General features: G+C 46.2%; 1 protein-coding gene across 1 annotated transcript in view; it reads right to left on the bottom strand.

Annotated features, from left to right (window-relative positions):
• Positions 1-27,066, bottom strand: part of LOC119450456 (probable caffeoyl-CoA O-methyltransferase 1) — a 46,714-nt gene that overhangs the window by 15,438 nt on the left and 4,210 nt on the right. Inside the window, exon 2 of the mRNA XM_049665882.1 lies at positions 12,963-13,068. Within this exon, the coding sequence (XP_049521839.1) occupies positions 12,963-13,068 (106 nt within the window). The remainder of the gene's footprint in view (positions 1-12,962; positions 13,069-27,066) is intronic.

Raw genomic sequence — 27,066 nt, 5'->3', positions numbered from 1 at the left:
TGTTTTTTTTTTCTGAATGGCCACAGACTGCTCCGCTCGGAATGGAATAGAAGACTGCTGCCCGGCGACCGCTCTGGCACTGGCTACTCAGAGCCGCCGAAGAGCACGGATTTATTTGTGTCCTTAAATTTTTTTTGCGTGACATAATACCGTTATCAAGCCCTTTCGGCAGATATACGACATCACTCTGCCAACTCTTGTTTGCGGAGGATCCACTTCAGTGGTGTTTTTAACTTTCCTTTGCACGCCGCCGCGATTTTCGCCCAGCCACCGCAACCTAATGGAAAGCGGACCCATCGCAGACGCCGGTACCACTCTCCTTATCCGATAATCTACTTTCACTGTGCTGGCTCGGCTCCATCGAAACCCTCTCCACTAGGACGTGCTCCTCGCCTCTTGTCAGCGTATTAGGCAAGAAGAACCGCTCAAAGTAGGAAATACTATTCGCTTTGAAGGCAAGGAAAACTGACCTCCCGTAAACGAGGAGGGTGTTTGATTGGGCTTTTCAAACAACCCTGCTTACGACTTTGCACAAGCATCCTTCGCACATCTACACTCGAGCACCACATCGACACTATAGGGCCGCTACCTTGTACGCGTTCGAAAAGCCGACGTTCGGTTTCGTCTCACGCCATTGTTCAGGCCGCGTCGATATCGCGGCTTAGACCAACCTAGGCCAATCACGTCAGCCGAAACCAAATGTCGGCTTTTCGAACGCGTACAAGATAGCGGCTCAGCTCTGATTCACCTCTGCGCCAACATCCGTGTCGCGTATCCGCTACGAAACGCCGCAGCATAATTGCAGACCAGGTCGACGACATGCTCTGTCGAGGCGTGATTAAACTTTCACAGAGCCCATGAGCTTCTCCCGTGGTACTTTTAACAAAGGAAGATAGTTCCATATCCTTCTGTGTAGATTTCCGGTGCTTAAATGAGATCACGCTGAAAGGTATTTATCCAATACCGCGGATTGAAGGTGCTCGGGGCTACTTACAAGAAGCCGAGTTTTCCTCTTTATTGGGCTTCCGGTCAGACTACTGGCAGGTCCCGATGGCGGGGGCCGATTGCCCAAGAACTGCCTCTATTACCTCAGATGACCTATATGAGCTTTCGGAATTAGCAACGCGCCTGCTACAATCGAAAGGATGATGGATAGCCTTCTGCGCCGCCTCAAAGGGAAGATCTATCTATGTTACTTTGACGACATCGTGGTGTTCACCCTTGATTTCGCAACACACCTGCACCCTCTTCAGCACATACTGAGTTCCTTGACCAACGCCACTCTGCAGCTTAACCTCAAGAAATGTCGCTTTGCCGTACGCAAGTTGGCGATCCTCGGCCTTGCTGTGTCCAGGGATGGCATTCCTCCGGATCCCGAGAGATTATGGGCCGTCGCTGCGTTTCCTAAGTCCACTACAGTGATAGAACTTCGCAGTTTCCTCAGTTTATGCTCTTATTTCCGGCGCTTCGCTCTAAATTTTGCATCTATCTTATCACCCCTCAAGCAACGGCTTAGTGGCGCCAAAGACCTCTTATCGTGGTCCCCTGCCTGGGGCGATGCGTTTAACATCTCGCGCTGTCTTCTCACGACGCCACCTATTCTTTGCCATTTTGACCCTCAAGCTCCTACTGAAGTACCTACCGACGCAAGTGGTGCGGGCCTTGGTGCTGTGTTGGCAGTATCACCCTGGTCACAGAGAATACGTCGTGGCTTATGCGAGCCGCTCGCTGACGAAGGCGGAGGTAAATAACAGCGTCACGGAAAAGGACTGCTTGACTATCTTCTGGGCGCTTGGCAAGTTTTGCCCTTATTTATATGGCCACTCGATTGACCTAGTGACCGACCACAACACGCTGTTTTGCCTTTTGGATTTAAAAGACCCATCTGGCTGCCTCGCTCGTTGGGCCCTGCGAATCCAGGAGTACGACATACGCGTGGTGTATCGTTCCGGGTGGAAGCTTTCCGACACTTGACACTCTTTCCCCCTCACCGCTCTTGCCAGAGGTTGCTCGTGCGTCCCCCTGTAATCGCACATGGTTGTCCCTGGATTTTGACACTTTTGCTGCCGAATAATACAATAACCGCTGGACTGCATCCCCTTATGACCTTCTCTCCTTTACCTCAACAGTTCCGGCTTCTGAAATACTTAGGCGCCATGTTCCGCAGTTTCGCATTTTGCGATCCGTGATCACCTTCTGTACGGACCCAACTATGTCCCAGAGGGATATGTACGTGGTGGATCGTCAACCCCAAAGCCTTGAGGTGAGAGATATGCTCCGCTTTTCACTAGGACCACCAGTATTGCCACGCCGGTGAGTTGCAGATGTGCGAACGATTTCGGCACCGCTAATACTAGCGTGGGATGTACACCTTGGTTCGGCAATTCATCTGCTCTTGCCGTGAATGCGAGCTACGCACATCTCCACCACACCTTTCAACCGGTAAGCTCCAACCCCTTTCATACCCATCTCAATCCTTTGATCGTGTCGGTGTCCATCTGCATGAACCACTTCTCTTTACTACGTCAGACAACTGGTGAATTATAGTTCCCGAGGGCTTTTGCATTTCGCCTCCTGAAAATGCTGCCGACTACGGCCGGGATCTCAGCAGCGCAAAGCCATAACCACTAAGCTACCGCAGCGGACCCTTACACTGGCACTGAGCAGCGCGACTGCCGCTCAGCAGAAATGCTGCTCTAATCCACATTGTTGTTCAGCAGAACTAACGTGCTCGCCATTCGGGCTCCTTGGAAACTTCAATCAGGGTTTGGGTACGGGCTCGATTAGTATTCCATTGCAAACTTGACTTACAGCGCATACATAAACAAAGGGACAGTATGCGCTGTAAGTCAAACTTAGCAATTTGAACTGAATATTTTATTCTAATCAAGTGATTTGCGTGCTGCAAAATGCAAAATGTGTTTGCAATGAGCAATGGGGGTCGATATCCCCATGCAGTCAAGCTTCGTAAAAGCAAGGCTTACAAGAACTTTCTGGGGGGCCTAGTTGGTGCATACTTGATAAACTTTTAAGAGCGCAAACAAGAGACCAGGCACAATAGGAAGGTCAAACACAGGACAGGTGCTATAGCACTGCGTTTGTGACCAGAGCCGGTGTCGAAACGGCTCCATGTAGTGAAGCTTGTGCCTCAGAGCTGACGGTAAAAGCAGCAACAACGTCACATGCATTTCCTCAGGATGCTGTTGACTGTTGACCTCGAATTTCCTGTGCGATGAGGCCTGCGCGCACCATCGATATGTGGGCGGCGGTGTGTTGTTGCAAGTGGCGGAAACCAAGGACCGAGGCCAAACATCGTTATTCACCATGCATTAACCTTTACAGCAGCTGCAAATGCACTAATACTGTTGCCCACCACCCAGCTCTGCTCGGCTGCTTTCATGTTTTGACACAGGACCGGCGTGCTCTTTTTGCTCGCGAAAAAAAATGTACAACATTTTACACGCTTTCATCGTGCACCGCACACACCTGCCACCCATGACCCGCGGTTGGTGAGCCTTGATTCGGAGGCCTACGTTCTGCGCTTCAGCATATGTGCGTATGAACACTACCTACGCACGATGATAAAGAGTAGCTGTGCAGCGGCGCGTCAGAACCATGTAGCAATAAAATAAAGACTCGTTGCGGTGGTGGTGGTGGTGAATTGTAGCAACAGGCGGGTTTAGCCTGGTGATCAAGGCTGGCAATTTCTTTATTATCATGTTGTCTAATTCCGTGTAAGTTTGTAAACCATCTGCTGGACGTTGAGTTGGGTATAGTATAACAATGGGTATAGTAAAAACAGTAGTGGAAAATTAAAGCAAAACAGTTTCAGTGTGACTCTTTGAATTCCTAGTATCTCGACCTCCCGAATTCTCAAAAACTTCGCCTACTAGAGAGCTGATATAACGGAAGCGTTTTATTTTCCCTATAACGGCAACGCATACTTAAGCAATATTTCTGTGTTTTTTTTCTCTCTCTCTCTCGCGGCATTTCACAGTGACGCAGTCATGTTTTACATATTTCACAGTTTTCTTCTTTTTTTTGCCATACTGAATGTGTGCTGTCGTATGGCGTATGCATGGTAACATGCTTAAATTGACGATTCCTGAACAAAATTAAATTAGTTAAAAGTTTGCGCTAGGCCATGTCACTTTTTTTCCAGTCTTCGTCCGTGTTGTGCAGTATTATTTCTAAACGTTACGAACCAACTAGCTCAGGAACATTGATCTTGATTAACTATGGTTGTTCTAAAAGTGACTGGTACTATTACGAATTATATTTGAAAATACTACTCGTAGAACAATGACCTTAATTAAAACTTCATGGGACTCTCGCAGATCCCGCACGCTCTGTTTGATGAAAATTTTGAGCATCAACCAATGTGATTGTTAGGTAGAAGATAATCGATTGTCAATAACCCGACGTGCAGCCGCAATAAATCTCTCTAAAGTGATCACAGAATAAGTCTGTGAATATTTTTTCCTAACCTTTTTAGCGATATGTGCAAACGTGGGCAGCCTTTGCCACTGATGTCAGTCGCAGCCAAGTTTCTGATAATTAAAAACAATTATACTAATCTTTGCAGATATTCTGGGCTGAGCCCTGGTAACGTAGCTTATAATGTAACTCCTGTTATATTGTTTCACAGGTCCAAAAGGTACCTCACAACATAAAATGAGTACCAGAGACTGGGAAAACAGAGAACTCGACTTGCCAAGGGACTTGCTAGCGTCACCAATCAAGATGTCAATCTTGCCGTCGACCCCAGCCTGGAAAGAATGGTTTAGAAAAATTATTTTTGCTTGTTACGACCCACAGAGACTAATTATTTGCTGACTACATTGAACATAGGAAGCGACGTTTTATACCCCGATGGGCCTAAGACAACGTTTTTTATAGTATATTCTGACGAATGGTTCTACAGTTTTAAGGTTTCGTGCACACGGCCTGTGTTCGGAAAGGTCTCCAGCGCTACAGTTGTTTCTAAGAGCGGACACAAGCCATTCATGATATTGAAGTAATAATACTGAATATATTCTTACTGATAAGAGTTGCGTACGAAAAGCTTTGTTAATCTTGCCCCATATTTCTCGCACCCGTTACTTCGGCTCCTATAATTAATAAGAGCGTGTTCTCACAGCTACACGCCTCCATAAACACGTGGTAACGCGCACATGCGATGAATCTAATGCCCGTATAAGATGTGTGGCCGTCTGCAAACTGATTACACGGCCGCACACCTCGTTCAGGAAAAAGTACCGCATAAAAAACACACAAAAAATGTCCAAGCGCACATTTCGTATTAGAAAGTTATTTCGCTTGTTACGAACCACGGACACTCATTATTCGCTGACTACACTGAGCATAAGAAGTGCCTTTTCATACCTCAATGGGCACCAGACAACGTTTTTCAAGCGAAGCTTGTATACGCTAGCCTGCGCAGGCGATGCAACGCAAAAAAAAAAAAAAAACAGCTGCTCTCAGAGCTGCACTGGCACGCGGCACATGCTCGGCACGCGCTCGGGCTCCCGCGTTAGTCGCCGTCGTCTGCTTCCACAGCTGCTGGGCCTATGAGGGTGCTTACTACACTCCCAGGTCACATGTATTAGTGTAGGTATGCCACCGCACCAAGGGCACGTGGCCCTATAGCGGGTGGGATACATGGCATTTAGCAGTTTTAGATGGGGGAATACCCCGGTCTGTATTTTACGCCAATCGGCGGCCTCTTCCCCGCTAAGTTGTGGGTGAGGCAGCGGGTATTTTCTGCGGACTCCGCGCTGATGAGCAAGGATGTCTTTTACATTTAAATTGATGGGATTTTGCGAGGGATAGTGTGAGGGGTTGGGGTTCGAAGAGTCGCTCGGTTAGTAGACGCTCGAGCTAAAGCGTTAGCCTGTTCGTTCCCCTGTACCCCCGAATGTCTCGGGCACCAGAGTAGGCGATGGCGATGGTTGAACGATTTGGGGATTATCGCGAGGCTAGCCACAGTCACGTGCCCCTTAAGAAACATGCAACATGTCTCCCGGGAGTCAGTGACCACGACTGAGTCCCTTTCCGAACGCTCCGCGTGAGCGAGCGCGATCGCCACTGCTAACATTTCGGCTGAGGTGGGGGAGCCCGCCGTGGTCGACGCGGTAATTTGCTGCTGGCTGATCGCGTTCACGACTGCCAGGGTGTACCTCCTTTGGTAGCGCTGCCCGGTAGCCTCTGCATACGCAGCTGCGTCCGTGTAGTACGTATTGTACCTAGCGTTATTGGAGTACATCGATTGAATATGTTGTGCGCCTGCTTTGCGCCTTTCCTTGTAACGTCTGTCCAGGGTAGAATTTCACTTATGTCGTCGTAATGGACAAGCCGCGTTTACGGGGGTATGAGCCATTACTTAAGGGGGTATGAGCCATTTATTGTCAAGCGTAACGGATGGACGGACGGACGGACGGACCGACCGACCGACCGACCGACCGACCAACCGAGAAGAAACTTTATTTTGTCCTAAGGGACTACTTTGTCGTAGTCGCGTGCCGCACCTGCACCAGGGGCGTAAGACCATGATCTTAAGCCCTTTCGCAGGCTCTTTGGACAGTCCGAAGCTGGACTTGAAGGTCGTCGCTCGTGACGGCTTCTTCCCAGTCTTCTTGCCCGTTGAAAGGCGGACAGACTACTTTTGAAGAAATTTTATGGTGCCGATTCTAGTGTCTGGCCTTCCGAAGCCCAGGCAAAACGTCTGCGAAGAGTCGCGGACCCCGATTTGAGGAAGCGTGATGTTGAGGCCAAACGTCAGCGTCGTCTAGCCCTCAAGGAAGACGACAACGGTGGTGCACGCCGCGACAACGCTAGCGGCAACTTTCCCTGTGTGACGGCCAGGTTTCAGCGCGATTTTATGAACCGAAACTTCGCACGGAAGCCAGCAGCAGTGCGTAGTGACCGGTTGCGGTTCGAGCACAACGTGGTACTCGTCAGTGCAATTCGTTCAGGAGGAACACCGAATAAACACACGACATGTTTCGCTTACCCCATCTCCTCGACAGGGGAGGGGCTACTGATTTTTCAAGGTATATTCTGTCGAAGAGTTCTACAGCATGAATTTTTTGTGAATGGAGACCCACGGCCCGTATTCGCAAAAATCTGCAGCGCTAGAGTTCGGTGTTTATGGTATTCAAGTATTATATTACTCAAGATAGTATTACTCATAGGACTTACGAACAAAAAGCTTTCTTAATCTTGCCCCAAATTTCTTGCTCCCATTTAGATGGCTCATATAACTAATAGAGCGTGTTCTCACAGGTACACGCCTGCATAAACACGTGGCAGCGCGCACATGCGATTAGTTTAAAAGCCCGGGTAAGATTTGTGCCCGTTTGAAAACTGATCATACGGCCACACAGGTCGTTCAGAAAAAAAAGTACCGTATAAAAAAGAAAAAGAAATCCAAGCCCACATTTCGTATTCGAAAAGCCGACGTTCGAAAGGACGAAACTCCCAGCCGAGAAATTAATCAGCGTCTTTCGTCCCAAATGCCGTCCCTGTCAACGGCGGTGGAAGACAACACCGTGGTGCAGCTGTGTTGCCTTTAGCAGAAAATGCATAATTTCTACTAAAAGAACACAAGCACACACAAAGGACAGAAGTTGTAAACAAAAGTTCAGATCTCGCGCTTAACAAAGCAATTGGAAGTGTCGTCCTTGCCATTGTTCAATGTCTCCTTCATTTTTAGGGGCGAAGCTCCTTATAGCGGCACCCGTTCGTCCCTCGTAGTAGTTGTAGTGTGTAACCAGTTGGCGTTGTGTGTCCGTATATGTATGTATAACCATATATACATATATATGTATACGTATAGTATAACCGGAAGCCGACTTCCGCTTCCGGTTCCACTTCCGGTTCCGATTCCGGTTCCGGAAGCCAGCTTCCGGCTTCCGGGAGAAAAAAAAATTCCGAGAGTTGTGGCCGTAGCGGAATCGAACCACGGACCCCTCGCTTCCCAACGCGCGGCGCTAGCCCACTACGCCACGAAGCGGACATGGACACACGCACCACGATGGCAACCTAACATTAACGAAAGGCCGCGTTTCTAGCGCGTTTCTAACGCGTTTGTGCTAGCGCGTTACGGCCCGTGTAAGAAACTGGTGTAAGACGCTGTGGCCTCTCCGCCTTTACTCTCTCAGCAGTCATGTTATGGCGTCGGCAAACGCGGTGCACGTTCCGGCATGTGTAAACGGCTGCGTAAGACGCTGTGGCCTCTCCCCCTTACTAGAGAGTACTGCATGTTTCTGACGCGTTTGTGCTAGCGTCCCCTTAAGCGGGAGATCCGATGATTCCCTCCGGAGCTTCGCCCACTCATCATCATTCACCCCGTGGATATGCTGTGACTTTTTATTGCGATAGCAATTATATGGACACTCAAAAGCAGATTTCTGCCGTCGGCGTCGCCGTCGCCGTCGGCGTCGCCGTCGCCGTCGCCGTCGGCGTCGCCGTCGCCGTCGCCGTCGCCGTCGCCGTCGCCGTGAGGTTCCGTATGACGTCATTTGGAGATGAAATCGTCGCCGCGCGCCGAACGCTGTATGTGCGAGTGAAAGGGCGCGAGGGGCGCGTCTTTCACGGGGAGTGAACGCACGGCGGAGAACAAACGCGCGTTCTGCGCCGTGCTCGCTTAAGGGCTGCAGAAGTAGGCGTCTCTTTTCTCCTTTACAATCACCATATATGTAGAGCAAACGCGCCTTCTTCGGACGCGCGAGAGGCCGTGGGGGAGGGGGAGGGAAGGGAGGCGACGTTTAGCTGCGGCACCAAGTGCCTATTTATATCAGAGGCTCCAGCAACAGTCACCAACGCCGCACGCATTTTGAGCTAACGCGGGCAAAACGCCGATGGCGTCGACAACAGTTCTGCGTGTTGTTGCTACCAAAGCCGCTCACCTTCGTATGACATTGCTGTGTTGCTATCGCATTCATTGCTTCGCCCTTAGGGCGAAACTGTGACATTTTTTTTTTGTGGGTGTGTTCAGTTAGGGACTGATATGCCTTTCAGTAAATACCAACCAGGCCAAGAAGCAGTTCCCTTGAGACATTGCTTGAGCAGACGTCGATAACCGGCAACAACCTAAGTATGCAGCGTTAAGTACACCGCTATGCAAGAGAAAGATAGATGCGCCAGCCAATCACAGTCACTCGTTTTCATGAACGTCATGGCGGGGGATAACTAATTTCAATATCGGCGTCTCTCGGAAACTATGTTTTTAAGCGCGAAGGCACGGAGGACTGCTGCAGTGCGGTTTTGCGGACGAAGCTTGTTCTGAATCCTTAAAATGTCAGAAAGCGTACATTCTTTTCCTGCCCTGGCCCTGCAGCGAGGCAGATGAGATAAACTTAGTAAAAGCTGGTACATCCCGAACTCCAGGAACTAACGGTGTATTTCTACCCCGCAGCTAGAAGCACGTGCATGTTTTGCGCCATTTCGAGCACGTGTACAGTAAGATTCACACGCAAAGGAAACACATAAGAAACTCTGACTGTTGGGCTAGTTCGTCCTGGCATACATTACGAATATAGTCAGGCAAATTACTGTAACAGGCACAAGCGACGGTCGCCTTTGTCTCTTTTCTGTTTGCTTCTCTCGCAACATTTTTGGTTAACTTACGTATTATTGTATTCTACTGAAGACGCCTACATCAACGCGTAGTTACCATCTGCAAGACATCTTGACAAGATGGGCAAGACATCTTGTCGATCAGGTCATGATGTGCAAGAGACGTCTTCGAGACGTTTGCACAAAACTTGTAAAAGTCCTTCCTTCCGTCTGCTGACAATCGTTTTCGGATGCATAACAAGGCCTTCTATAGGGGCGTGAAAACCGGCTAATGCCGTGCCAAATTTAGGATATGAGACTTCTCGCACGCAGTTTAGTGGACGTTTTCTAAACACCTTGTACAATACTGGCTCTCTTTGTTCGAACATAAACGGACCCCAATTAACAGAATAAACCAGTAGGAAGGAATTTGTTACCTCTTTCCAGAAGGGCCTCCCAACGTTGACGCTTTCCTCGTTGACTTCCAACCCAATGACTCGTCCATCTTGTGGGAGCGCGAGGGCAGCTGCTAATGCGCTCACGCCGGTATATACGCCTACATATGGTCAAAAAAAAAAGAAAAGTATGAATGCCTGAATTTTTTTATTGCATAGTGCAACAATAAGCAATGTCGCAGGCGCTGACTCCAGTGCCGAACAGTATTATTATTGTCACACTCTGGCGTGTGTTCCAACAAAAATTAACATCCACTAGAAACCCGTGAAGAGTTTGTTTTTTATGTGGGACAAGAATTTCGCTCTAAAGAATGTATAAAGGATAAAGAAATGGTCAGCAAACAGGCATTGTTTAGGCCCAAAGTACCACGTCTCATGGTTGTGTAAGAAACAATGCAAATTAGGTTGAAGCAACCCTGTACGTCGACAAACGAAAATGCGTGTATATGAAGAGGAAGCCAGCACAAAAGACGCCTATACGAAAGGAAACAGGTGAACAGGAGGAGCGCTGGACTTCGAAATAGTTTTAGTCCAGCGCTTGTCCTGTCCCGTCCACTTGTCTCCTCCAGTTGTTCCCAGGTGAATACATGCGTCTGTTACGCTCGTTTCATGCTAATTTACAAATCTGCGTACCAACTCGCCATGTCAGAAATTCCCCAAATTGCTTATAGAATACCACTAAAAAATGCGGCATGTTTTACACAAGGAATTATGCGAAACAATTGTGCGGACAGCCGTTTCTCTGAATGTCAAGCGCCCTTAAATATTGCAGTTATATAGAATCTTCAAAATTGAACAATGATTTTAATAAAACGTTATTCTAGCCACGCACAGTTTGCTTGCAGAGGCGGTTTGTGTGCTTTGGCGGGTGCAAATTTTGCGACCGACTATAGCTATCAAACGCCTAATTGACGAAAGCTTTTTAGGTAACTTATTTTTGACTATGCCGATTGCGGTATACCATAATATTTGAAACGTCGGGACCATCATATCTGAAGTGGACTTCACTATGTTTGATTATCCTGGACTGCTCGTGTTCAAAGATATCTATCTTTAAATTTGACGCTCGATCAGCTAATTTCGCATTCAGGGGCCTCGATATCGACACAACGTCAAACTGTGATGGAACATTAACGCGAAGGTCAGGAGAAAAGTCAGTCGCTGCCGGTTGTCCTGTCCAGACAGACAGACAGACAGACAGACAGACAAAGAACTTTATTGACAAGGTCCTGAGAAGCCCTGTCCAAGGGCAGAGCTGCGGGCCAAAGTAAGAGGACAAAATTTATATACTTTTGATCCTAACTAATATTTTATAAAATAAGAGAACAATATTTGATAAAAGATAAGTTGGAATCAAAAAGTAGAGATTGGAGATATTGAGTTTATTAAAATTTAAAATTACACGAGAGCCTGAAAACAAAAAAACTTGAATTCAATGTAGTGGAAACCAAAGGAAGATCTAAACTTTGAATTGAGAGCTTAAATCTCCTTGATCCTAAAAAAATCCTCGATGGTAGCACTAACCATCCCGTCGCTGCGCCGAACAGTAGAAGGCACTCAGGGATAGTAGATGTTGAATAGTTAAATGTTTTCAAGAAGGCGGAGTGCTGTTTCGAATGTTAGCTCTATAAACTAATAAATCTTCAACAAGAAATAAAGAAACATGTTCTGCGTCCCCACCATCCCTACACCTAGAACAAATCTGTGAGGTTGCCAAACCAGCCCTGTGTAAATAAAAATTTAAAGAAGGTATGCGACAGCGTAACATACTAACAGCCACCTTATTTCTTCTCATTTTACATAGATGACTGTTCCAGGGGTAAAATAAGTAGTTAAAATCTGAAGGATTTGCTGTAGATACTACAGAGAATTCTGGCAGCATCATTTGCCTCCAAAAGCCTGCCACTGTGACCAAACCTGATGTAGGCAGAGCTTGAATGGCTGGGCCAACTATCGACACCTTCGACAATGAATCTGCCGTTTCATTGAGAGCTACCCCGTATGTGCAGTTACACAGAGCAAATCGATATTAGTAAAGTGCTGAGGTACTAATGACTTAAACGCTCTCGAAACCTAAAAGTCATTGAGTGCTGTCAGCAAAGTACACAAGGACAAAGAATCAGTTACAGTGAGTACAGACTCTATTGATGGGTTTACTTAAAGAAGGGGCAGAACTGCCGCTAAGCGTTCTACAAGAAAGATGGGTGCAAACTCTGGAAGCCAAAGGCATAATGACTAATCGAGAATAGGGCTGAATATATCAATGTCAGGAGGGCACGAACGTACGGGTGCGCTCCATCAAATTCAATTGATATACCCATCATCCCTTATCGTATCCTTCTTGGGAACTGTCTCGCGTGGTACTGCTACGAATTAAAAGCATTAAGTGAACGAGGCAATGTTTGTGACCGTAGCAATGAAGGTAGGAAGGAAGGTGATTCCACGGAACTGCTTGTTTAGACAATAAGGCACTGAAAATATTAGAAAACTTAGAGCGCTATAAACACACAGGACGTAGAAAAGGAACACACACCACACGAGATCCTTTTCTACGTTCAGTGTGTTTATAGCGGTCTAAGTTACCAACCAGCCCACCTATACATCCTACGGAGAATATAAATTATTACAAATGTTGTGGCGGCAACCAGCTTTGAAATGCGCATCACTGCGAGATAAACATAGTTTAGTGGAAGCAGTACCTGTTCTTTAAATACTGGGTTGGCAAAAAGAAAAAAAGTGGTATGTGCTGTAATTCACAGCAATAAAAGGAAAACGAGTTAACGTATGCCGATCAACCAAGCTTATCCTTGATAGAAGGAAAGCTGGCAGTTCGTTAACAATTGCAAATTATCCTAAACACATCTATCTATATATCTGATCCACTATATCTATATCTCGTCCACTATGTTGTGCCGAGAGAGTTTTGAGCAGGATAGCCGGCAAGCTCACCTATTTCCAAATAATATCTGGCTCCCATAGCCTTGAGTAGGATCTGGAAGAGTTGCAACTCAGACGAGTCGCTCATCATCTCACTACGAGGCATCTTCTGTGTCACCTTTAATTCCAAACACACATGCAAGAGAGAAGAATCAATCAGTCAAGTAATCAATCAATCATAACCGGAGGTCTAAAAAAATTTGCGTAGCTTGCACTCGAGGCGTAATGCTAAAGAGACACCGTAGCTGATGGGCACTTAGCTAGTCCTGGGTTTTGGGCTGTGCTAAGTGCTACCAAATCAACTCCAACATTTTCCGGAATTAATTAGTTATTGATTGATCATCGATAAGCGATTGATTCGCTATCGATTGACTAAGCTTAAGTAGTCCCAACCATGCTTAGCTAGACTTAGCCAGGCTCAGCTTCGCTAGTTCTTGCGGGTACGTGCCATGGCGCTTGGACCCTTTCTGCACTACCGCCATGATCGGCCCACATTTCTTGTGGACGACTAACGGACTAACGGCCGGCTTAAACAGCTCCGCTGTTAATACTGTCGCACGCAGAAACAAATAAAAGGGAAAATATAGAGCTACGACCAAAAGTTATTCAATAAAAAATACAGGGTTCTAATTTTAAGTTTTACGGAAATTTTAGAAATCGCCTGTGGCAGGTAGCATAATTCTTATTGAGCTGGGTTTTTCGAGGAGGCGTACATTAGTAGCATGAGAAATCTAAACACATATTCAACTAATTCACAAAAAATAATTATTATCTTCTTTGTTAATTATTTTACGACACATATTGCAATTAACGAATTGTAGCCGGTGAGCTTGTCAGGCGTATCCACTTACAATGAACTTCCAGAATGCCACCACTTTCTACATATGCACCACCAAACATGCCGTAAAAATGCACTGTTGTTCCACTTACATTTTTATCAAAATGCTGTTTTGTACATTAAAGCACAAAAGTAACTGGAACGCCCATGTATTTCGTCCCACACTTTGGGAAATTATATCTCGAAACTGGTGTCATCCTGGAAATTCATTCCAAGTGGATGCGTCTTGCAAGCTCACCGGCTACAGTTCGTAAATTGAATATGTGTCGTAAAGTAATTAACTAACAAGTTCATTATAAAATTTTTGTTATTTAGTTGAATGTGCGTTTCCACTTCTCGTGCTACTAATGTCCACCTCTTCAAATAACGCGGTTGAACGATTAGTATTATGCTACCTTCCACAGGTAATTTTTTAAAAATCCGTACAGCTTAATTTTCAACACGCGGTATATTGAAACAACGAAAATATCAGGATAAATAGGTTCATAATGACCCACAGCCCAGCAATAACACAAAATTGAAGCAGAGTGCCGCGCCAGGGTTATACAAAATAGATGACACAGTGAATAACGGAGCTTAAACACCAGTCGATGGCCAGTCCACATACGATGAGGTGACATTTCATTTTTCATTTCATATTTTCCTTGAGCCCACTTTTTCCGCATGCAAAAAAGAAACTTCAGGAAATTGCACATCAGAATGCAAAAACAGCTAGGACAGGAATAAAAAGCTGCTTCACCAGCAACTTTACTGGATTGACAAAGTATTGCAAACAACGCAAATTATTGTGCAATTAAAAATTGACGCAAGACAGAAAAAAACAAAAACGGTCTTTAAGTAGTGTACTCCTAATAAAACACATTAATGAAATTCCTACAGTGTTCACATATCTGAGCTTTCACTACGCAGCACTTGCATTTAAAGCATGTCATAAAACGAACATTTGCATAGAAGAAAATCAACATAATTTTCTGTGAATCTATAGATTTTAATGTGGCGCCGTCGAAAAAGAATGGCACAAGTCGAAATCTAAAAAAAAAGTCACAGGCCTGCACGGCACACGCAGCACAGTCACAGCGTAAGCTGGTGGAGCGGCTCAAGAGTAGCTCCAATTTAGTCACCACGCAGAACGGGGTCTTCGCGGCACTCTGTTCGCCTCGTTTTGACGAGAGCGATCTGAACTGTCCGCCCGGCGTCGACGGTGAGCTGCGGCTTGTAATGCTCTCTCCACAGCAGTCTGCTGAGCCCGATCAAGCCTTACAACTGCAACTTACATGTCGGGCACGCTGAGTTTGCAGGCACCTTAACTAGATGGCGCCACTATACTGGCGGAGGATCGGCAGCTAGGGCAGCTCGGGATCGCGTTGATTGCGCGCCTCGTCTGAATCACATCTCGTCGTCTGCGCCTGCGCACGCTGCGTTTGCAGGCGCCTTACCTAAATGGCGCCACCATACTGGCTTGGGTCGTCTGCTCCGATAGCAAGCGCTTGCGTTGCTCAGTGGTAGAGTATCTGGCTCCCACACAGCGGACGCGGGTTCGATCCCGGCGGGAATCGGGTACTTTTTTCGCATTTCCGGCGATAGCTGTTACGGCGGCGTACACCGCCGGCGGCGGCACCATCGCGAACCGAAACGGCTATTGGAATGAGCCCATAACAGCTTACGCTATAAAACGGTAGCCAGATACTGGTTACTGGTTTGAGCGCTGACGAGTGAAGGACGCCATATCACAGGATTGAGGGCGCACCACCCCACGCCCTTCTCCCCCATCAATCAATCAGTTGTAATATTACATTGAGGTTGTATACAGCATATAATATATAAAGATGAAGGTCCCAAAGTACAAGTCTGCAACGGGACCTTAGGGGAAGGTTACATATAAATATTGCAAGAATTAGCTGCAGTGCGAACAATAGAACCAATAATAAACTAATTAGGTAATGGCACTAAGCATCACAGAATAAAAAAAACCAAAAGCCTAAATGCAAAGAAGGAAGAATTTGAGAAATAAATACATTATTTATAAGCGCAAATCTAGTAGAACTAAAGAAGCCCGATCAAGATTTTACCAAATAACCTTTTAATGGTTTCTTGAATGAAGGTGAAGAAATGGTGCATTTAAGAGACATGAGTAGATGATTTCATAATGTGCTCGCACAGGATGAAGATCATTTACCTTAATTGGAAGAACCTTATGAAGCAAAAACCTTTAGTTTGCAGCAAACCTGGTACAGTTAGTATTCATAAAAATCTCAGAATCGATTAAATTACTAGAAATTAATTTGTTATTTCTTAATGCAATAGTACAAATTAACTTCGACTTCGCCTTGCCATCTGCTAGGCGCCTGGTTAACTCAGATGGTAGAGCGACTGCCCCGGAAAGGCGGTGGTCCCGGGATCGAGTCCCGACCAGGACGAATTTTCAAAGCGATAGCGTGAAGGGCCCCGTGTCGCTGAAAATCCGGCGTCGGCGTCCGTGGCGGAAAAAATCCTCAACAAACACCCCGACAGCGCAGGCCCTCCGCGTGGCGCAAGGTGTTAGCGAAAGAGAAAACATCCCGAACCACCCCGACCGCGCAGGCCGTCCCCGTGGTGCAAGGTTTTGGTGAACAAAATTTGAATTTCTCGCAGTGAAATCCGTCAGGAAAATGATAAAGTATGACTTAACCACAACCTACAAACATGGTGGCGTCGAATTGTAATTTGAATGTACGAGAAAACATAATTCTGTTGCGAGGAAACTCAAACACAAACCCCTTTTCCACCATTTCTACCGTACCAACATAGTGCGCTCGGATAATTTACTTGCGAAAATGCTTTCCAGATGGCGTTCGCATCCTCGGCAGGTCAAATTGGGACTTCACCTGCCTAATGCGTTTTGGACAAGCACCCGCATCGGGGCAATAGCAAACAAATAATAAAATAATAAAAAAGGTGCTAGGGCCTCACATTTTAATATAAGACGACTTATATTGCCCCTGTAAAAGCGTCTTCCCAACAATGCATTTCTGTTTAAAAGTGAAGGCGACTTTAAGGAGATTGGTGTAAGCTTGGTCTTTGTAAGCTGGCTTTCCCACGTTCTGTGTTGCGGTGAAGCTCACTGAAACAAAATTGCGATGAGAACGGGGCCCGATAACGCATTCGCGTTCCACTCTTAAAGGCGAAGCTTAAGCGTCCTCCAATTTTTCTTCAACTGCAAGGCTTTTCTTTCGAGGAACCCGTATGGGTTTGCTTTGTAGCAATTGCTACGATTGGGTGTATGCCTCATTTTCTTTTAATTACTTCTCACCACCTGGCGGGTTTCCGCTGAACTATTACGTCAATAGTACAAGCGTACGAAACCGAAACAAGGTATTACTAGTCAAGACATAGTTGTAGAGAGGGGCAGTGGCGCTGAATTCGCGAGAACAGTGAAAAACAATTCGAATAACCCGATTTCGTAAGTGCAAAAGAGATTAAATATGAAATTCACAGGTATTTATTTATATTATTTATTTATTATAGCGAAGCTGTAAAGGGCTCACTCTTTGATGGTTGCGTCCGGCAATAGAAAAAAACTCTCATTGGCCGTATGGTGTAGGTGTGAGTGAAAGCGCGCGAGGGTGAGGGACGTGCGCTTTCACGGGGAGCGAACGCATGTCGGAGAGCAAACGCGACTTCCCAGTGGAAGGGGAGCGGTGGGCGAGGAGGGCTTCGAGGCACCCTAAACTATGCGTGTGCGTGCCCGCTCTCCCACTGCGGTAGGGAGCCTACATGCAGCGCCGTTTTAAGGTGGTGACAGCCTTTGTAAGGGTACTTGCCGCCGCAAGCAAAATTGCCGGGTTAAATCTGGGGCACAAAATGGCCAAAGACCAGCCGACAGACCACATTTCCCACAACCCTTGGTAACATGAAATTAATTAAGTTCTTTTAATAAACTTTGGCCTTAGCAGCCAGAGACAAATGGCGCGTCTGAGCGCCGTACACAGCACGCCTGCGTTTTAGTTAAACAGACTAGTAAGGACAGTCTTTATTACAGCACACTTCGAAAAGCACCAGTTATATATTATGTACAATTGGAAGACAACGACAATGTTTAATGCAGTTCGCATTCTTGGCGTGAGATAATGCTACCACAAGCACGCCATCGTACCTTATAACTTGTTGCTTTACATGTGTCGCACGCCATGCAATATAAAAGTAAGTTTGATGTGCAAAAATAAAAGGAAAATGCAACTAGTATATTAAAGATGTATATAGGTTTCTTGTGCGCATTGGCGCAAAACTAAGTTAAAGAAATTTAATAGATCGCGTGCCAACATGAGTACATGTTGTCGCAGTCGCAAAAAAAATGTCACAGTTTCGCCCTAAGGGCGAAGCAATGAATGCGATAGCAACACAGCAATGTCATACGAAGTAAGGTGAGCGGCTTTGGTAGCAACAACACGCAGAACTGTTGTCGACGCCATCGGCGTTTTGCCCGCGTTCGCTCAAAATGCGTGCGGCGTTGGTGACTGTTGCCGGAGCCTCTGATATAAAGTCGCAGTTTCACCTGAAAGGCGAAGCATCAATTGCGATAGCAAATTTGAAGAGAGCTATAGGAAGTAATGATAGCAGCTTTATCAGCTGTATAAACGTGGACATGCAGCAGCACCGGCAACACGCAGAACTGTTGTCGACGCCGCCGGCGTTTTGCCCGCGTTCGCTCAAAATGCGTGCGGCGTTGGTGACTGTTGCCGGAGCCTCTGATATAAATAGGCACTTGGTGCCGCAGCTAAACGTCGCCTCCCTTCCCTGCCCCTCCCCCCCCCTCCCCCAGAGCCTTTCGCGCGTCGGAAGAAGGTACGTTTACTCTACATATATGGTGATTGTAGAGGAGGAAAGAGACGCCTACTTCTGCAGCCCTTAAGGGAGCACAGCGCAGAACGCGCGTTTCTTCTCCGCCGTGCGTTCACTCCCCGTGAAAGCGCGCGTCCCTCGCACCCTTTCACTCGCACATACAGCGTTCGGTGGCGCGCGGCGACGATTTCATCTCCATTGACGTCATACGGAACCTCACGGCAACGGCGACGCCGACGGCAGAAATCTGCTTTTGAGTGTCCATATAATTGCTATCGCAATAAAATGTCGCAGTTTCACCCGAAAGGCGAAGCATCAATTGCGACAGCAGCTTAGCAGAGAGCTATACGGAGTAAGATTAGTAGTTTTATCAGCTGTATAAATTTGGACATGCATCAGCACCAGCAACGCGCAGAACTGTTGTCGACGCCGTCGCCATTTTGCCCGCGTTCGCACCGAACGCGCACGGCGTTGGTGACTGTTCCCAGGGCCTCGGAGGTTTTCGACGAGATCAGAACGGGAAACTCGTCGAGCAGCGTTGGAAGTCTTTGCCACCTTCTCGCCTTGCAACGTTTTATTGCGATAGGAATTATATGGACACTCCAAAGCGGATTTCTGCCGTTGACGTCGCCGTCGCCGTCGCCGTGAGGTTCCGTATGACGTCAACGGCGATGAAATCGTCGCCGCGCTCCGGACGCTGTATGTGCGAGTGAAAGGGCGCGAGGGACGCGGCTTTCACAGGGAGCGAACGCACGTCGGAGAACAAACGCGCGTTCCGCACCGTGCTCTCTGAAGGGCTGCGTCTCTTTCCTCCGTTACAATCACCATATATAGAGAGCAAACGCGAATTCTTCCGTGGCGCGAAATGCCATGGGGGGACGGGAGAGAGGGAGGGGAGGCGACGTTTAGCTGCGGCACCAAATGCGTATTTATATAAAAACGCCACGCGCGTTCGATGCGAACGCGGGCAAAACGCCGACAGCGTCGAAAACAGTTCTGCGCGTTGCTGGAGGAGGAGGTGTTTATTAAACATAAGAAAGAGACGCTTAATTCTGCAGCCCATAAGGGAGCACGGCGCAGCGTCGTAGGGGATAGGGGGAGTAGGAGGTAAAGTGCTGCTGCATGTCCAAGTTTATATTTATATTAATACGCATTTGGTGCCGCAGCTAAACGTCGCCTCCCCTCCCTCTCTCCCTCCCTTCCGTCCCCCCATGGCCTTTAGCGCGACGGAAGAAGTCGCGTACGTTTGTTCTATATATATGGTGATTGTAAAGAAAGAAAGAGACTGCCGCCCTTCAGGGAGCACGGCGCAGAACGCGCGTTTCTTCGCCGTGCGTTCACTCCCCGTGAAAGCGCGCGTCCCTCGCGCCCTTTCACTCGCACATACAGCGTCCAGCGCGCAGCGACGATTTCATCGCCGTGGACGTCATACGGAACCTCACGGTGACGGCGATGGCGACGGCGACGCGGACGGCAGAAATCCTATTTGAGTGTCCACATAATTGCTATCGCAATAAAAAGGCAGAAAGACTGCGGACCAAAATGGCTACCCAAGAAATTTGGCGGTAAATAGCGGTCAAAATATTGGCGTTGTCACAACCCTAAAACAGCGCTTGAATGTAGGCTCCATACACTGTGGCGCATGCGCGCAGCCCTCCCGGCTTCTGCCTGCCGCCTGTGCCGGCGACTCTCTCTGGGCTCTCACCCGCCCCTCCCGAACGGCGTTTAGCCGTTCCGTCACGTAGCGGACGTTTTGACCGCGCTTGTGTGCGGCCACACAAACAACGCGCACAACTGTTGTCGACGGCGGCGGTGTTTTCCCGCGTTCGCACCGAACGCGCGCGGCGTTGGTGACGTGTTTATGAAGAACGTGTCAACCTTTGCCGCACACCCTATGGCGGTGTACCATAGCGACCATACGGCCATGGTCCCTGGGGTCACTAAATAAATGAAAACCACCGGATCATATACATTTCTCATTCTTGAATAGTTCAAATAACCAATTACACCATCACATCTTAATATTCATAATTGGAAATACATAATTCCCACCATAGTACAGCTTCTCTAGTCTTCCATCTCCACCCCAGTGGAAGGGCTGACAGTTTTTCATTTATTTATTTATTTATTTATTTATTTATTTATTTATTTATTTATTTATTTATTTATTTATTTATTTATTTATTTTATTTTATTTATTTATTTATAGTGTAAATCTCATAGGGATTATAACAGGAGGGCAATAAGAGAAAGGGATTTAGTACAAGACAAAAAAATCAAACCTGATACAACCAGACGTCGCCCAATCCACAGATGCAAAGCATACCGCAAACTCTACAAAAGTAAATTGAACAGACAAAATAACATTGGCACTTGAGTTACATGAGAACAAAGGCAAAAATATAACATTCTTTTAAAATTGTGAGCCTAGCAAATCGCTTTCACTTAGTTCAGAGAAACGGGCTAAGGATGTTCTACTGGAGACGGTCAGGTTATTCCATTCGCCTATCGCCAGGGGAAACGACAATTTGAGGGCATGCGTGCGGACTCTCTAAGGTTATGAAAGTGTTTCATAACCTTACAAGGTTACAAATGCGTTTCTGGCGGGTAGTTCCTGCTGCGGATTGCTTATTATAACGGGACTTGTCTATATTTAGGTGGTTGTGTAACAGTTGGTACATTAGGTTTAAGCGTGCCAATTTCGCCCTATTTTTTATAGTTAGTAATCCGGCCTTCTTAAGAAGTTCTGTAGGCGAATCTGTTCGGTTAAATTTGTTAAAAATGACCCTAAGCGCTTTTCTTTGAATTGCTTCGAGCTTGTTGGTTAGTGCTTTTGTGTAAGGAAACCAAGCAGGGTTTGCGTATTCCAGGATGGGTCTCATAGGCCAATAACTTTGTGTCTGGTGGTGCTAGCTGCAATCATCTTTTTAGGAAAAGCACTCTTTTTAGGGCAGATGATGTGATGCATTGAATATGAGAATTCCATCGTAGGTCTTGTGACAATATGACACGTAGGTATTTATGCTCCTCCAGTGTAGTTAATAATGGTTTAATTAAACTCGGATGAATGTTTTTTTAAGTCATGGATAACAGTGCGGACTTTCTTTCGTTGATATGCATTTGCCAATCACTGTACCACATTGAAACTGCCTCTAAGGCGGTAATTAAGGTGATGTGGACATCATGACTATTGATTTCTTTGTACAGAATGCAGTCGTCTGCAAACAGCCTGCATCCAACAATAACGTATGTAGGCAGATAGTTCACAAAAAGTAAGAACAATACCGGCGCCAAAACACTGCCCTGCGGTACACCAGAAATCATCGGTACGACTAAGAAGTTCACATGCTTAAGTGCTACATATTGATATCTGTCTGTGAGGAAGTTTGTGGTCCACTGGAGCATTTGTACCTTGCCGTGGGTAAAATGAAGTTTAAGAATAGGTTTGTTGTTCGAAACCCGATCAATAGCTTTAGAAAAATCCTGCAGAATGAGATCGATTTGTTTTTGATGATCGATGCTAGAGGAGATGTCATGGACCAATTCGATAAGTTGGGTTACCGTAGACATGCCGTGGCGGAAACCGTGTTGAAAAGGAGGTAAAATTTTGTATTCGTCAAGGTGGTTCGTTATGTGTTTTAGGATTATGTGTTCGAGCAGTTTACCAACTGTACAAGTTTATGAGCTAGGTCGCTCTTATTGGAAGGTTCGCTCTTATTTACGGACTAATATATAGGAGTTACTTTTGCTATTTTTCAATCTTTCGGGATGGGGCGCAATGACCGTGATCGGTTGAAGAGCAAGCACAGGTATTTTGATATCCACTCGGCATATCTCTTTAAAAACGCATTAGGTATGCTATCCGGTCCGGAGCTTTTTTTTATTGCGATAGCAATTATATGGACACTCAAAAGCAGATTTCTGCCGTCGGCGTCGCCGTCGCCGTCGCCGTCGCCGTCGCCGTCGCCGTCGCCGTGAGGTTCCGTATGACGTCAATGGAGATGAAATCGTGGCCGCGCGCCGCCGAACGCTGTATGTGCGAGTGAAAGGGCGCGAGGGACGCGCTCTTTCACGGGGAGTGAACGCACGGCGGAGAACAAACGCGCGTTCTGCGCCGTGCTTCCTTAAGGGCTGCAGAAGTAGGCGTCTCTTTCCTGCTTCCTTAAGGGCTGCAGAAGTAGGCGTCTCTTTCCTCCTTTACAATCACCATATATGTAGAGCAAACGCGCCTTCTTCCGATGCGCGAGAGGCCGTGGGGGAGGGGGGGGAAGGGGGAGGGAAGGGAGGCGACGTTTAGCTGCGGCACCAAGTGCCTATTTATATCAGAGGCTCCGGCAACAGTCACCAACGCCGCACGCATTTTGAGCGAACGCGGGCAAAATGCCGACGGCGTCGACAACAGTTCGGCGCGTTGCCGGTGCTGCTGCATGTCCAAGTTTATACAGCTGATAAAGCTAATATCATTACTCCGTATATCTCTCTACAAATTTGCTATCGCAATTGATGCTTCACCTTTCAGGTGAAACTGCGACAACTTTTTTCATCCAAGTTCAAAAGTAGATCAAGGAATCCCACTTCTGCAACAGCTAATGGTTTGATGCCGTTCTCTTCCCTAATTTCTACTTTAGGTTGCCTTCCGTCATCAATGGTAAAAATAGACTGAAAGTAGTTGTTTATTGCGTTTGCGGAATTAGCACTCTGTTCACGCGTTTCTCGGGCTGTCTTGGCTGCCTCAATTTTAATTTTCATATCAGTTGTGCCTGCGCTCAGGCTCTGTCTGCTACTAATATTTGGTTTCTTTTTTAGAGAGTTCCTCAAACGCTTCACCTTTCTTTTCGCATGTATAATGTCACGTGGTATCCACGGATTTGTCTTTGTCACCTTCTTTTTGTTTTGGACGAAATGTGGTTTCTCAAGCAACAAAGGAGAATTCTTTAACCTATCCCACAATATTTCAATGGTAACAGTGGAGTCGGAGGCTATTTCTTGAAATGACGTCAATTCGTAGAACAGCAAGTCAAGAATTGCGACATCATCAGCTTTACTAAAATCTGGAAATGTTTATTCTGCGCGAGTAGGCGTTATACTGTCATTTATCGGTACTATACAGTAAGCTATTTCATTATCTGATATGCCATCCAGTATTTCTATTTTTGCATCACGTATCGGGAAGTTATCAGTGAGAAATATTAAATCAAGCAGACTCAAGCTGTGTCCATGTATACATATAGGCTGCGTCACTATTTGCGTAAAGTTATAGGGAAGCATGAGGTCGTAAATGATTTCTGAGCAGGCGCTATGGTACTGCATCGATTCCTAGTTGAAATCAGGCAGATTAAAATCCCCCACTAGAATAACTCTGGCACCAGGTGTGTGCCGCCGCATATACGTGTATTCCCCATGATACGATGCCATAACTGATATGACTATGTATGAAAGTTAAGTAAAGACGGACATTACTTGCAGAAAGGCGGACATTACTTGCACAAAAAAAATTGAAATGTATAGTCGACTAATTTTAAAATTCACTAATTAGGTTCTTAACTAATTACTGTATGGCCCATATTGCAATTTACAAATTCTAGTTACAAATTCAAGTTACAAATTCTAGGCCACTTGGAACGTATTCTCGGGATGACACCAGTTAGAGGTATTAATTCCCTAACTTTGCGGAGAGATGCATTGGCGTTCCAGTTACTTTTGTGCTTCAATGCATAAAACGAGGTTTTATTAAGAAAGTAATTGGCACGCCAATGGAATTCTCCGCAAAGTTAGGGAATTAATATCTCGAAACGGTGTCATCCAGAGAATTCTTAACAAGTCGATCCACCTTGCGAACTCCACGGCTAGAATTTGTAAATTGCAATATCGACCATAAAGCAATTCGTTAATACCTTAATTCGTTAATTTTTTTAATTAGTCGATTATGCATTTCAATTTTTTTCTGCATGTAATGTCCGCCTCTTCGAGTAGACCAGCTCATGAACTAGAATTGGGCTATCTGCCACAGGGAACCTTTAACAATTGTTGAAAGTGATCGCTGAAACGCGCTGTATAAAGAGGAAAAATTAACAATAGTAGAATCAGCGACTGCAATTGCACTTGTTCATCACAGGGGTCAAGCATAAGGATGCGATCTCCACGTTTACTGGAGCGCATACGATAGGGTACGTCTACAAAAGTTGGCGGCCGATTAGAGGCACCTTCTTCAATACTCTCCGTGAGAGTTGTGATCACGCTTATACAGGTTATTGCAGAGGTCAGGAGGGAAACTACCACAAAACAAAAGACAACCCACTTGGGAAAAAAACCACAAAGACGATCACTATATGTCGTTTTCAAATCCGAAGCATTTCTTGGCGAACATTTGCTACTTTGACAGTATCTTTCTATCTAGCCGCCTATATATTTGTGCTCATATGGTCGTTTCGTTAACTTGGTATGCACCAAAATTGGCATATTATGACAAGTGTGTATGACGAACATAAATGATGTCATGACATTCATGTCATAACATCCGTGTCATGTAGGTCATGACAATGACCCACAGAAAAAGACTGGCACTCAAAAACCATTATAATGGGTTCGGACGTGGGTGCTAAGTAAAGGAAACACTAAAGGATGGTGGTAGAAGTCAGACATGACCCTGACTCAGCAAAAATGACAATGACTCAGCGAAAAAAGATTAACACTCAAAAGCCACTAAAATTGGTTCTGACGTGGGCACCAAGTGAAGGAAACAATAAAGAATGGTGCTAGAAGACATAGTCATGAGCATGACACAGCATAAATGATAATGGCTCAGCGAAAAAAGATGAACACTCAAAAGCCAGTGAAATGGGTTCTGACGTGGGCACTAAGTGAAGGAAACACTAAAGGATGATGGAAGAAGTCATAATCATGGGCATGGCTCAGCAAAAATGACAATGACTCAGCGAAAAAGCATTAATACTCTAAAACCACAGAAATGGGTTCGGACGTGGGCACTAAGTGAAGGAAGAGGCTAAAGGTCATAATCATGAGCACGAATAAGGCTTTCACCTTAAGGTCTCGTATGTGCAGCTAAAGGGACTCCTGAGAACTCATGACATGAATGTCATGACATGCGTGTCATGTAGGTCATGAAAGAGCCGCCTAGGTCTTGGTGCCCTCATGGTCGTTTCGTTAACTTGATAGGCTCCCCGCACACTGCTTCGCATAGTATCGATTCCCACAGGACGTCGGAACGGCCGGTTTCTTTCCCGTGTGAGTTGTCTCTTGTTTTCCGCTAATTTTCGTCGTCAGAAATGCAAGACCAACTAACCCAACAAATAATTGATCTAGATTTCAGAAGGAGCGCAAGAGGCGAAATTTCTCTATACATTTGTTAGGCTTAAGATTTTTGGCATGCCTGTAGGCGCGCTCTTGACGCTTTAGAGAAGTTCTAAGTTCCACAAAGAACAAATGGGGAAATAAGACCGTTCCCATTCATCGGACAACGTGATTGGAACTCCTTTCTGAGATAAACCTGCGAGGCACTTTGTCTTAGCGTAGTCCTTCATAAACGCTCGGAAGTTCCCGGCGAGGCCACCAAGGTACGAAACGAATGAACATCGTGAAGTTTTGCTAGAGAACTTATCCTCTGCATGCTTTCTTCCTTAGTGCTTTAGTCAATCCATCTAGACTTCTGCGAAGGAATACCACGATCTGGCAAAGGAATTAGCGCTTCCTCGCGTTTCCTTGCGCTGACTTAAAGCGGTGCATTACTGACGGCTGGCAGCACTGCTGAAAGTTGAGGAACGGGGTCGTTCGCGGCCTTTAAATAAACTAAGACGTCGTAAGCGTACACATTGCAGAGTTGTCCGATAAAGTATTCAACAAAACTATTCATCACTCTCTGAAACCATGGGGCCGAGTTTTCTATCGTAACGGCAGCCTGAGGTATCCGTGCACATCAAAAGTGTGACGAATACAGTGAAATTCATTTTGTCTTCCCTCACAGGCACTTGACAATATCCTTTACCCAAGTTTATTATTGAAACAATTTCCCCCGCCGGCTTCATGAATTATCTCTTCACTTATTGGGATTGGGAAGAGCGGGAGATTCGTCGGGCGGTTTATGAGCCCGTATTCTGTGCACCCGTGGAACGACCCATCTTCTATCGGTGCGATCGTAATCGGTAAGGTAAACGACACCGTGGTCGGTTCAATGATGCCAGCGTTGAGAATTCCTTGAAGCTGCTGTCTTGATCAATTGTTGTCGCGCCTAAAGTCATATGGCTTCTTCCTGATGAGAATGATGATGATGATAATAATTTATTGGCATCCGGTTTGAAACGGGTCCGGTAAAAATTGTCACCTAGCCAGCTTGAGTTACTCAGGTACACTATACAGGTATTTCAATCAAGCATTTTTAACACGAAAGTGTTTTATGCCGGGGTCCACCAAGACTTCACTGACGTATTTCCGTCACGGAAATAC

This window comes from Dermacentor silvarum, chromosome 4, assembly GCF_013339745.2.
Source record: "Dermacentor silvarum isolate Dsil-2018 chromosome 4, BIME_Dsil_1.4, whole genome shotgun sequence".
NCBI classification, from domain to species: domain Eukaryota; kingdom Metazoa; phylum Arthropoda; class Arachnida; order Ixodida; family Ixodidae; genus Dermacentor; species Dermacentor silvarum.
The sequence above is the reverse complement of the archived record's forward strand: the minus strand, read 5'-3'. Positions and strand labels throughout refer to the sequence as shown.